General features: G+C 48.3%; 1 protein-coding gene across 1 annotated transcript in view; it reads right to left on the reverse strand.

The window, feature by feature from the left end:
• The window catches only part of LOC137532113 (serine protease inhibitor A6-like), a 57,793-nt gene that overhangs the window by 2,031 nt on the left and 41,623 nt on the right, over positions 1-14,139 (reverse strand). The window contains exon 4 of the mRNA XM_068252268.1: positions 13,239-13,326. Coding sequence (XP_068108369.1) covers positions 13,239-13,326 — 88 coding nt within the window. The remainder of the gene's footprint in view (positions 1-13,238; positions 13,327-14,139) is intronic.

A 14,139-nucleotide genomic window follows, 5' to 3' on the forward strand; every position in this document is an offset into this window, starting at 1 on the left:
TAGCCACCGGGAAAGGACCGACAAACCTGGGGCCCAACTTGTCTGTTTCAGGGTCAAGTGACGTGTGGATACCCACACCAAGTCTCCTGGTTGTAATCTCCATTCTAAAGAACGTCTCTTGTCAGCTTGACCCTTTTGACTCTGAAACGCTTTTTCCAAATTATTTCTCACGGTCCACCAAATGTCTTTAAAAGATTTTTGCCAGGCCTCCAGAGCTGGAAACAGAGTCGAGGCCACTGGTAATGGGGAAAACTTGGGCAATCTCCCCGTCACTACTTGAAAAGGAGAAAATCCGGAGGAAGAACTTTTCAAATTATTTTGTGCAAATTCTGCGAAGGGCAGAGATTTGACACAGTCATTCTGCGCCTCTGCAACGTAACACCTCAAAAACTGCTCCAATGACTGATTGACTCTCTCAGTCTGACCATTGGTCTGTGGGTGGTAGCCTGACGAAAATGACAGCTTCATGCCCATTTGGTGGCAAAATGCCCTCCAGAATCTAGAAATAAATTGGACTCCCCGATCTGACACTATGTTTTCCTGAATGCCATGCAGCCGGAAAACGTGGGTGATGAACAAATCGGCCAGTTCCTGGGCCGAGGGGAGTCCTTTCAAGGGCACAAAATGGGCCATCTTACTGAAGCGGTCGACTACCACCCAAATGACCGACATGCCCTCAGACCTGGGAAGCTCACCCACAAAATCCATGGACAAATGAGTCCATGGTTCACTCGGGGTGGGCAAAGGCTGCATAGTACCTACAGGTGCCAGCCGGGAGGGTTTGCTTTTTGCACATACCGTACACTCCCTAACAAACTCTTTGCAATCTGCTGCCAGAGAAGGCCACCAAGCACACCTGGCCACAAGATCTTGCGTTCTAGACGCCCCAGGATGTCCCGCATTCTTCCTGGATGTCCTGCTGGGCGGGACTTAAAGTCTCCTTCCAATCCTCCCAAGTTTCAGTTGTAGCTAGCACCAATTTCTGTGGGACAATGGTCTCAGAAACGGAGGGCTGTGCTGTCTCTGGTTCAAAGCACCTGGAGAGGGCATCTGCCTTAATATTCTTGCTACCCGGCGTGTACGTAATAATAAATCTGAACCTTGAGAAAAACAGTGACCATCGAGCCTGACGAGGGCTTAACCTTTTAGCCCCCTCGATGTATTCCAGATTTTTGTGATCAGTGTAAACCGTGATCGTATGTTCTGCTCCTTCTAACCAATGACGCCATTCTTCAAAGGCCAGTTTAATGGCTAGGAGCTCCCTGTTGCCTATATCATAGTTTCTCTCTGCTGGGGAGAACCTACGAGAGAAATAAGCACACGGGTGTAATCTTCCCTGCAACCCAGACCGCTGAGACAGCACAGCTCCCACTCCAACCTCCGAGGCATCCACCTCGACGATGAAGGGATAGGAAGTGTCTACATGTCTTAGAATGGGTGCAGAGCAGAACAGTTCCTTTAAAGTGGAAAATGCCTGCAGAGCTTCTGGAGACCAGTGGGTGGTATCTGCCCCTTTTTTAGTGAGACTGGTGAGGGGTGCAATGACAGTGGAGTACCCCTTTATGAACCTTCTATAGTAATTCGCAAAGCCTAAAAAACGCTGCAAAGACTTCAACCCCACTGGCTGTGGCCATTCCAGAACAGCAGAGACTTTGGCAGGGTCCATAGACAGGCCCGAGGTGGAAATTATATATCCCAGGAAGGCAACAGATGTGACCTCAAAGGTGCATTTTTCCAGTTTCGCATAAAGCATGTTTTGCCTTAATTTATTCAGTACAAACTTGACATGGGATCTGTGCTCGGAGAGGTTGTTGGAGAAAATAAGGATGTCATCCAGGTAAACCAGGACGAATTTGGCCAACACCTCTCTGAATACCTCATTAATTAGTTCTTGGAAGACAGCTGGGGCATTACACAGCCTGAAGGGCATCACTAAGTACTCGTAATGCCCGTCGGGCTGGTTAAAGGCCATCTTCCATTCATTACCCTCTCTAATCCGCACCAGGTTGTATGCACCCCGTAAATCCAATTTTGAAAAAATCTGAGCGTCAGTAATCTGCGTGAATAACTCGTCTATCAAGGGCAAAGGATAGCGATTCTTCACTGTGATTTTATTCAAACCCCGGTAATCAATGCAGGGACGCAGGCCACCGTCTTTTTTCTTAACAAAAAAGAAACCTGCGCCAGTGGGCGACCGGGATGGGCGAATGAACCCTTTGGCTAGGTTCTCACGGATGTATTCCTGCATGGCCACTTTCTCTGGCCCAGACAAATTATAAAGATGGCCCCTGGAAGGCATACAACCAGATCGGAGATCGATGGGGCAATCGAACGGGCAATGGGGTGGTAACTTATCTGCAGCTTTGGGACAGAACACATCTGAATACTCAGAATACTGCACGGGTACACCCTCCAAATGAACCCTGGTTTGGCCTAACTTCACCTTCCTCAAACACTGCTGAACACAATGATCTGACCAGCTAGTCGTTTGGTGGCCCAAACGATCTGTGGGGAGTGGAGGTGCAACCAGGGCATGCCAAGGATAACTGTGGAGGTTGTCATGTGTAACACGAAGAACTGCAATCTTTCTCTGTGCAGCACCCCTATAGTGACTCCCACCTCTGGTGTCTGGGATAACGGATGATTCCTCTGCAGGGGGGAATCATCCACAGCTGTGACTTGGATGGGTGATTTTACCGGGGTGAGTGAAATACCCAGTTTCTTAGCAAACTCAAAATCCATAAAATTAGCTGCAGAGCCTGAATCAACAAAGGCTTCAGTGACCTCGGTCTTATCTTCCCATGTAACTGTACAGGGAAGAAGCAACCGTTTATCTTCTAGGGGTAAGAGTCGGGCGCCTAGGGTGTTACCCCCTACAACTCCTAGGCGGTAGCGTTTCCCGGCTTATTAGGACAGTTTCGTACTCTATGTCCCCCTTCAGCACAGTACAGACACAGCTGTTCAGACATCCTCCGTCTTCGCTCCACCTGGGAAAGCTTAGACCGACCAATCTGCATTGGCTCGGGTGGAGGCGAGACGGGAGGAGGTGAGGCAGAAAGAGGTGGGGTCACTGGGGTTGTGGCGTAAGACACTACTCTGACACGGTGACTACCCCTGGTCTGTCTTTGATAGCGCAGCCTGCGGTCGATTCGGATGGCCGCTGAAATGGCCTCATCGGCTGTTCTGGGCTCGGGCTGACTTAGCATTAGATCAGAGACCTCATCGGACAGTCCTGACAAGAAACAATCTAACAGAGCATAAGTGTCCCACCGAGCTGTAACTGCCCACCTCCTAAATTCAGCTGCATAATCTTCGACCGGACCCTTGCCTTCCGCTCAGAAGTCGAGGCAAGGTCCGGATCGTCGTAAATTACAGCCATAGCTTTAAAATCTTCCTCCACAGAAGTAAGGGCTAGGTCTCCGGTGGGTAAACTGTACGCCCACGTCTGAGAGTCGCCAGATAACAAGGTTCTAATAAATCTGACCCTTTGGGTTTCGGTCCTCGAGGATCGTGGTCTCAACTCAAATTAAGACAACACACTACTCCTAAAATTTCGAAAGTCAGATCTGTGGCCAGAAAATCTTTCGGGTACAGGCATACGTATGTCAATGCTAGGAGGAGATTGCACCTCGTCCACTGACGTCTGGAGGGTTTGTACAGACCCTGATAGGGCATCAATTAACGCTTTGTGATTACCCAGCACTTGGTTGATGTTATCCACTGAAGTGGCAAGTGCGCCCAGACGGTAAGTGTGTGCGTCCATATTGTTTTGGTCTGTCGTTCTGTAACGATCGGTGTAACAGAGAGGGTCTGATTACCGGTGAACTGCAGTATCACCGAGAATACAGAATATACCCGATTATTGGTGATCTGCAGTATCACCGATAATCAGATATATATTCTAACCTCTGGACACCTGAGGGATAAGAGTGTTTTGGTGTAACAGTAATACTTTGAGTATTGCATCTTAGGAGAAGGTACAGAAGCAGAAAGGAGTACTGCACAGAAGTAAGTTCCTTCCGTATGCCTAGACTCTCCCCGGGGAGGAGCTAGGCTGAGGATAGGAAGGACAGAACGTGAGTGACACCAGAGAGAGGGTGTCACTAACAGGTCTGGGAACTGCCTCTAACAGTAAGGCCAGTTCTCGAGGTCGGGCAATCCAGGTCGTTAACACACAGACAAATATGGTACAGATTCAGGAGACAGATACAGAATCCAATAAACAGGCAGTGTTTGGCAACGGAGTATCAGAATAGCTGGGTACCGAATCGAGAGGCAAATACAGAGTCCAGAAACGAGCAGAGTTTGGCAACAGGACATCAGAGATAGCAAGGTTCAGAATCAGAGTTCAGCAGGATAGTCAGGCAGGCAGAAGGTCATAACAAATAATACAGTTCAATATTCCTAACGCTAAGGTGTGAGGTCCGTGATCGTCAACACCTTTGGAAACTATGCTAGAACACAGATACAGACAAGGCCTGAGTGCTACCACGTAGTGATCGCAACGACAGACAATCAGAGAATGACCAGCACCCAGTATATATACACCTGTGCTCTCCAGCACCTCCCTCAAGTGTTGGACCAATGAAAGTTGCTGTGATTGTCAGCTGACCGGCCCGGTCAGCTGACCTTTCTCTGACTGCCATAAAGGTTCTGCCTCTCCGCGCGCACGCGCGTCATTCTGAACCTAGGTGGACTATCAGTCCCAGCCACACCAGTACTGTTTTGCAATGTCTCCGCTGACCCATGCGCGGGGTTGGTCGCACCGCTATCTGCACCGGCGGCTGCCTCCCCACGCTGGGTCAAAGTGTCAGCAACAGAGCCATGCGTCAGACGCGGCGGTTTTTCCACGTTCCGCCATGCTCTCCATGGAAACAGCCGCCTCACGCTGAGTGGAGGCGGCTGATTTTCCGCGTTTCCTTACAGAAAAGCAGAGAATCCTATTCTAGACAGTTTCCATCTTTGTTATCTTTGAATGAAGCTAATCCTGACATCATTTCCTCCCTCACTCTTTTTTCTCCTCTTGCTAATTGTGTATTCGTTACCCGCCCTCCTCCAAGAGTCTTCAGACACTCGCACTGAGGTCAGGAAGTACACTGTATTATGTCATTAGAAGGAGGGGGAAATAAAGGGAAGTGGAGGAATATAGATAAAAAGACCCCCTCCCCCCAGCATGCAACTGTTTTGCCAGCTGATGGCAATGGCAATTAAAGGGCCAGTTCTCCTACAGTACATGATAATTCCAAACTATAACAGCAGAAAAAGTTTTGAAAGTTTTGAATGCAGGATTAGCATCTTTATCACTTAATACACTCAGACCAGTTGCTGTTGAAATTTGTTTTTTTATGGTCACAATCCAGCAGACCTGAAGTGTGAGGGATATGGAGGCTGCCCTATTTTTTTCATTTTAAACAATGCAAATTGCCTGGCTGTCCTGCTGATCCTCTGCCTCTAATATTTAAAGCCCTGTTCACAGTGGGGTGCTACTTTATAGAGGCATTTTAGCTACTCTGACCAGATGACGGCACTGAGGTAGCTAGAGTGCCCTGTGCCCGGTTTCTGGGCACTAGTATCTCCAGCGATCTCAGCTGGAAGCCCAACATCACTGCCACCCAACGGAAAGCCCAGCAGAAACTCTTTTTCCTCCGCCAGCTGAGGAAGTTTGGCATGACTCAAGAAATTCTAACCAGCTTCTACTCCGCCACCATCGAGTCGATCCTCTGCTCTTCCATCTTGGTCTGGTATGCTGGTGCCACCACCAGTGACAAGGAAAATCTACAAAGGGTCATCAGGTCAGCGGAGAGCAGGGCCGGGCCGAGGCATAGGCTGGAGAGGCTCCAGCCTCAGGGCGCAGTGTAGGAGGGGCCGCAGAATTCATTCAGCTGTCATTCCTAATTGTGTTTGAAGCAGAAATAAGAAAAGGGGATAAATGGCAGTGACTGCAAGCCAGATAACTAGAGATTAAGGTGTTGGGGAGGTTGTGGGCCCTTTGGCGCCTCTTAGTCTAATAGCAATCAGTGTGTGATGGCTGGGGTGGCAGGGATGGAGGGGCGCACTTTGGTGTCTCAGCCTTGGGTGCTGGAGGACCTTGTCCCGGCTCTGGTGGAGAGGATCATTGGGTGCCCCCTCCCCTCACTTGCACTACTACACAACAAAAGACTGAAATCCAGGGCACTGAGGATTGCCAATGATCCCTTACATCCAAGCCACCGCTACTTCAGTCTGCTGCTGTAACGAACGGTGGAGCACAGAGAGGATCTGATTACCGGTGATCTGCAGTATCACTGGGAATACAGATGTATACCAGATTATAAGTGATCTGCAGTATCACCGATAATCTGATATACCAGCTAACCTCTGTACTTGAGTAGAGTGTAGTGTTTGGTGTAACGGTAACACTAAGAGGACTTAGCCTCAGTGCAGTGGTGAGTACTGCACGGCTTCCTTCCGAAGACCTCAACTCTCCAAGGTGGGAGGAGTCAGGCTGCGAGTAGGAAGGTAAGTCTGAGAGTGACACTCAGGAGAAAGTGTCACCAATAGAACGGGGAACCGCCTCCAATAGTGAGGTTGGTTCTCAAGGTCAGACAAGCCAGATCGTAACACACGGACAGATAAAGTACAGATTCAGAAGGCAGAGGCGGAGTCTAGGTACAGGCAGAGTTCGGCAACAGGGTATCAGAAATATCGAGGTACAAGATCAAGAGGCAGAAGCAGAGTCTAAGGACGAGCCGGGGTTCGGCAACAGAGTATCAGAATAGCAAGGTACAAGATCAGAATACAAAAGGATGGTCAGGCAGGCAGAAGGTCATAACAGATAATCACAATCAAACTAGTACTTTAAGCTATCAACAGAATCTAGCTAAGTGTAGGATTACAGCTCCAGCTGGTCCCGGCACACTTCAGGATCTGACTACGGGTCTGAGTGCTCCCACGTATGTGTTCGCAACGCCAGACAAAGAGCAAGTGAACAGCCAGCAGTATATATACACAAGGACCTCTCCAGGACCTCCCTAATTGCTGGACCAATGAGAGTAGTGGAAAATGTCAGCTGACCCGCCTGGTCAGCCGACTCCCTTCTGGCTGTTATTTAAGCTCTGCCTCTGTGCGCGCGCGCGTGTCACTCTGAATCTAGGTGGACTATCAGTCCCAGCCACACCAGTACTGTTTTGCAATGTATCCAGTGAACCGAGTGCGGGAGCCACCTCCAATGCGGATTCCGCCGTTCCCAATGCGGATTCCGCCGCTCTGCCTATGCGGCGTTTTTTCCACGTTGTGACGCCATGCTGGACGCGGAAACAGCCGCCTCACCTTGAGAGGCAGCGGCTTTTCCGCGTTTCATCACAGCTGCCACTGGGCCGGAGGCTACGGGCCATCTCCATAAAGACCGCGAGACACAGAAGCTCTTTCTTCCCCTCGGCTGTCAGCCTCCTAAATTCCATCCACATACTACCATCAATGCAAGCCCCAATGAGCCGTGGGATGGGCTGTGCCACGGCTGATCGTTCAACCGAACCAACCAGCCCACAAGACTAACTGTTAGACATCTAAATGTCATATTGGGGACTCTGTTGTATAATGCAATGTGATGCAATTTAACGTAATGTATTGTTAACTGATGCCTCTGCTGCTATCTATCTATGTCTCTATCTACGACTTCTTCCTGAGCTATATGTATTGTGCCAAAAACGATTCCGATTCTGATGTCCCAATTTACTTGGGATACTTTGCGGATTTGGGGGTCCCCTGTCCTGGGCTGAAGTATGTCCCAGGTTACATCTCGCTTTAACCCGCAGGATGTCCCGGCCACGGGATTCTGAGTGGCTGTGTGATCTACCTCAGCAAGATGGCGGCAGGGAGGACAGGGGCGTACAGTGGGCTGTACCTCTAGTGCTGCAGCTTCCGCCTTGTGACGTCGCCGCGCTGTCAGCTCTCTCCTGAAGGTGGCCAATCTCTGGCAAGGGGGCGTTTCCGAGGCTGAAGGGTGTGTGGAGCTCTAGCGGCAGTTTCCTGAGATATGTGGTTCCCGAACGTTGCTGCTGGAAGAGCATATGGGGGCCTGGGAAACGGCAGAGCCTGCTTGGCACTGACCACCCTGACTGGACTAAAGGATATATCTTATACAGTTCAGACATTGTTTAACCTCCCTGGCGGTATATTAAAAACCGCCAGGGGGCAGCGCTGCCGTTTTTTTGTGTTCTTTTTTTTTTTTACTCATGTAGCGAGCCTGGGGCTTTTTTTTTTACTCATGTAGCGATCGCCTCCAGCGATAGGTGATCAGGAAATCCTGTTCAAAGAACGGGATTTCCTGGAGGGCTTCCCCCGTCGCCATGGCGACGGGGCGGGATGACATCACTGACGTCATGGACGTCGTGACGTCTAAGGGAGTCCCGATCCACCCCAGCGCAGGGGTCTAGGGGGGGGCTCTACGGCGGCGCGGATAGCGGCGATCGAGCGCGGGGCGGCGGCGATCGGTGTGCTGGCGCAGCTATCAAAGTGCTAGCTGCGTCCAGCAAAAAAAAATTACGGAAATCGGCCCAGCAGGGCCTGAGAAAACCTCCTGCGCGGCTTACCCCGAACTACGTTCGGGGTTACCGCCAAGGAGGTTAATGAAATTATTGTGGATGAGTTTTATGACAACAGTGACTTCTTTGTGAATGTGATTGACAGATTTGTGAGGATGGGGGTGTCAGTTGGATCACGAGTTATGTTGGGGGGGTAACGTTTGCTGAATTTCATGTGTCGGAGGGAACGGTTTTTGCATTTCGTTTGTCGGAGTTAATAGTTGTTGCATTTTATGTGTCGGAGGTAACAGTGCATTTCATGGTTCGGAGGTAATGGTTGCTGTACTTTGATAGTCATAGTGGCTACATTTGTTACTTTGGGGTTACTGTTGCAGCATTTGGCATTTGGGCAGGGGCGTAGCAATAGGGGTTGCAGAGGTAGCGACCGCATCTAGGTCCTTGGGCCAGAGGGGCCCCATGGGGCCCTTCCTCAACCAAAGCATTAGCTGTTTATTGGTCCTGTGGTGGTAATAATCACCTCTATAGATGCTTTGAATCGTAGTAATGATTAACAAACTGTTCCCCATCCAATTCTTGCAACTCTAATACTATGTATGACCAAGGCAGGTTTTGTTGCGCCGTATCAAGTGTTATATATAGAGTGCTGGGAGGGGCCCATGTGAAACTCGCACCGGGGCCCATAGCTCCAAAGCTACGCCACTGCATTTGGGGGGTCATGATTGCTAAATGGTATGCTAAAAAATACTGTAACTAATTACCTTTAGGGTAACTTTGCTTAAAGGGAACCTGAACTGAGTAAAATTATTTAAAATAAACACATGAAGTAACTTCAAATGAACATTACATAGTTACCTAGCCATCAGTTCCTCTCAGAAGCTTACTGTGGCTTCCCTATGGCTCAAGTGGACAATGTTACAGTTTAACAGTGTGCTGACCAGAAAGCTGTTAGGGGGTAATGGCCATTTTAAAAATGGAGGACAGAAAATTCCTTTAACCACCTTAGCGGTATGGACGAGCTCAGCTCGTCCATTACCGCCAGAGGGTGCCGCTCAGGCCCTGCTGGGCCGATTTTGATCAAATAAAAAGCAGCACACGCAGCCGGCACTTTGCCAGCCGCGTGTGCTGACTGATCGCCGCCACTCTGCGGCGATCCGCCGCGAGCAGCGGCGAAAGAGGGTCCCCCCAGCCGCCCGAGCCCTGCGCAGCCGGAACAAATAGTTCCGGCCAGCGCTAAGGGCTGGATCGGAGGCGGCTGATGTCAGGACGTCGGCTGACGTCCATGACATCACTCCGCTCGTCGCCATGGCGACGAGGTAAGCAAAACACGGAAGGCCGCTCATTGCGGCCTTCCGTGTTACTTCTGGCCGCCGGAGGCGATCGGAAGAACGCATCCGGAGCGCCCTCTAGTGGGCTTTCATGCAGCCAACTTTCAGTTGGCTGCATGAAATAGTTTTTTTTTTATTAAAAAAAAACCCTCCCGCAGCCGCCCTGGCGATCTTAATAGAACGCCAGGGTGGTTAATCACAGTGGACAAACAGGACGCAGGAGAGGAGAAAGAGATTGAGGAGTAGACTACACAGGAGATATGTATGACCTGTATATGGTTAAAGCACACAAAAGGCTTGCTATTTAAAGCATGTATTGACGATGGAGCAACACTACATGTTACGAACCTTCACGGTTCTTCATCATGAAGAACCGTGAAGGTTCGTAACATGTAGTGTTGCTCCATCGTCAATACATGCTTTAAATAGCAAGCCTTTTGTGTGCCGCCTCTTCACTTTTTGCATGACTTTACCCTCAGGTGGGTGACCTGAGTGAGGTGTAGCACCGGCAATTTAAGGAATTGTTTTCCTGAAGGGGTTCCAGGACCGTGACCGAGTCTATATCGACCTGTATATGGTTATATTGACTTTTCATTTTCAGTTCAGGTTTTCTTTAACTGTGTTTTGGGAAAAAACTATGGCCCACTGCCTCAGAGTTACATCGTTACATTAATTAGCTCCGCCCATGTCAGGTCATGGCCACAAACTATTGGACATTTATGGAGCTGCCTCAGCCTGGTGGTTCCCCGGGTCTCCCCCATTGAAGTGCTCTCCCAGGCTGTGCAGAGTATTGCAACGGACCTTGCGCTCACCTATCCGCTGGCATGCCTCCTACTGTGTCTTTTCTCCAATGCTTCCAGAGCGCCTGTAACCCGTGATGCGGTGGCACATATGTGGCCAGGTACATGCCATCGGGTTACAGAGTACAGTCGTCCCAGTGGCAATGGAGAGAAGAAACAAGAGGATGCATTTTGGCGGATAGGTGAGTATACTCGCCACTGCAGATATACACAGCTCTGGGAAAGCACACTTTACATGGGGATAGACCGGGGGTCCATCTGGTTCATTCAGTTGAATGCCGATATAGTTGCGCACCCTTCTGCCCCCTTTTGAAGTAAGATCTTCCATCAGGTGCAACTGATTTTATATTAAAAACCAATCAAATTGGCATTGATCTCTAGCATAATGGTCAGATCTGGCTGGAAATCCACTGACTGGGCACCTTTAGCAGAGACAGTGAAGCATTATGGTTGCCATACACACACAGATTGCCATCAAATGTGAGTAAACGATCAATACCTTTCATTGGAATCTGATCATAGAGGGATCGAGTCCTACACACAGCACATCGATTCAATGCATTGAAAATCCATCAAACAATTACAGCATTGCACTGTTTGATGCAGTGCAATCCTATGGGGTGTCAGTCTACCACCACTTCCGCACCGCCCCTATCAACAAAGATTTCCCATACTGTCCAATCAATACTTCAGATTAGATTTGGGCCCAACATCGATCAGGATTCCAATTGATCCGAAATGTTGCGAATAGATTCCCAGCAGATTTGTTCACTCAGAATGAAATAGGAAAATCGTTGTGCTCCTGGCCTGCTTTAGACAAAAGAAGCAGGGAAGGTTAACGTTAGGCATCTGTTAGGAAACCTGCAATTCCTTGTCTTACCTGCTGGTGGTATGGCATACCTAAAATACAGTTGGACTTTTGCTCACCAGCACAAGCAGGTGGCTCTCATGAGTCTGCTACAGGAGACTGCAATTCCCTGTTCTATCTGTGGATGGCATTTTGGACTTGGATTGTCAGGACTCAGGTACATCCATTACTCACCACCAGATGTCCTCAGCAAGACTTTCCTCTGCAGTTATGCAGTGACTGAGCCTATTTGAAGACTCCACCCTGCTACAGACATTGCCAGAGCTTCAGTTGTACTAGGCCTCTGCTTGCTGCTAGCTTCCTGAACTCCTGAGCCCGTTGCCTGTTCCTGATTTCCCTGGTCTGACCTGTTGTCTGTTTAGTTACCTATCTTGGACTCTGATCTTGTACTGCATTGCTCTCCTGGTTTGTGATATTGTGCTTTGTCTCGACTAGCTCTTCATTATGATTTGGTACTGCATTCTTGGATCTGTATATTGTAAATATAGTCCTGTCCCTTCCGTTTCTTGAGCAGTGCGGGCAGGGCGACCGCCCTGGGCACAGACCGGAAAGTGGAAGAAGAGGGGCTCAGGCAAAAGGTCATAACCGCTAGGGAGCTGGTGACGCGCAGTGCAGCGACATGGAAGAAGAAAGAAGATTACCAGCGTGATCACCTTCCTTGACTCCTCCTGGGCTGCCTGCGTCAGACGTCAAGTCATCATCACATCACCGCCGCGTGATGACACCTGATGTCCTGTAACGGTACTGCAGCTGTCAGTGCGCGGCACCCATGGAGGAGTCGGCTTCCCGGGCTCTCTTCACCTGTGTGGTTTTTCTGGTCCCTGCTTCCTCCTGGATGAGCAGCTGGTCACTAAGTAAGTAGGCAGATCTACTTGTGACCTGTGGCTGTGTGACTGTCCCTAAAGAGTAAGGGTTCCCGAGTCCACAGAGGTGGGGGGGTGGGGTATGCGATTTTTACACCCTCATCCTGGGTGCAATTTAGCGTGGAAACTGCCCTGTATTTAGCCTTGTATGCATAGCTCCCAACTGTCCCTCTTTTGGAGGGACAATCCCTCTTTGGGAGCCCTGTCCCTCTGTCCTCCTCATTTGTCCCTCTTTCTGGACTTTGTCCCTCTTTCTATGTAAATATAAGTATTTCTCCACTGAAAAATGTGTTTAATTGTCTCTAAACTGTATTCCCATATTTTAAATTGATATATTTCTAATTTGCAGATGTTAATATGAAGGAAAAGACACCAAGATAGAAAGGACCAGTGTGGTTTGAATTATAAAACAACATATTTTTTCTTATGAAATCTTTATGGTATGCATGACTAGGGGGTGTGCTGGGGGCATGATCAGGGGTGTGGCAAGAGTATGGCAGGGGCGTGGCATAAGTGTCCCTCTTTCTCATTTCAAAAAGTTGGGAGGTATGTTGTATGGTGTGTGCATGTGGAATTATTCACTGTGGTTGCATTGTTCATACTGACCACTTTTCACTGTTGTATATATTTATTGTACTTTTCAATAAACATTATTGCCGATATTTGCTGTCTCATCTCCTGTATGTGATGCACAGAGTGGTCAACAGTTCTGCTGTCAGTGAGGTTTATAACAACATAATTTATAAACTATAGTTAGGATTGGGGCATAGAGAGAACTAAAAATAATAATAAAAAAATATGTACCTCACCTGTAAAGCCACCAATAAAACAATTTTCAGGGCACAAGAAAAACAACTTACCGTATTTCCAACTCCTATGCTCTCCAGAGCCGATTTGAGTTCAACTGTGTTCTTGAAGTTGAATCGAGGCAAAGAGAGATCCACTAAACTGTTGAAGAAGACAGATATCTGTGTCAATATTTAAATACTTTACATTAGTTTAAAGCGGGATTGTCACCATAAAAATCAAATTTCAACAGCAACTGGTCTGAGTGTATTAAGTGGTAAAGATGCTAATCTTGCATTCAAAACTTGCAAAACTTTTTCTGCTGTTATGGTTTGCAGTTATCACATACTTTAGGAGCACTGGCCCTAGTGCCAAACAGTGCCAAAGAGTTGAATGCTGGGAGTTCTTTTTATCTATAATATATTCCTCCTCTTCCATTTATTTCTCTGCCTAGCTGCTTATCAGAAACACCTTCTTATTACTTGTGTTTACAAGCAACGCTGAGGTGACAGTGTAGTTGTTAGTATACACCTCAGTGGGAGTGTCTGAAGACTCTGGGAGGAGGGCAGCTAATGAATACACAATGAGCAAGAGAATGGAGGGGGAAAACAAGAGTCAGGGAGGATATGATGTCAGCATTAGCTTGGCAAGATGGCCACTGCCTAGAATAGGGTTTTCTGCTTTTCCTTTATAAAATTCACAGGAATCATTACGTGGACAGCACAATACATCTGTTATGTAAGTAGAAGTAGTATTTATCTACTTATATATATGTTTTTTATTTCTAGGTTAGCATGGGTGTCACTTGTTCTTTAAAGTGGAACTGAATAGTTAAAAAACACAAAGGGCTTGATTCACTAAAGCTTGATAACTGCTATCACAGCAGTTATCACGCGAACTGGCGCTCGCAAACAGTTTCACATGAAAGCATCACTTGATTCACTAAACCGTGATAACTTTTTTTTTTTTTTTTAA

The sequence above is a fragment of the Hyperolius riggenbachi genome, chromosome 9 (genome assembly GCF_040937935.1).
Source record: "Hyperolius riggenbachi isolate aHypRig1 chromosome 9, aHypRig1.pri, whole genome shotgun sequence".
Taxonomy (NCBI): domain Eukaryota; kingdom Metazoa; phylum Chordata; class Amphibia; order Anura; family Hyperoliidae; genus Hyperolius; species Hyperolius riggenbachi.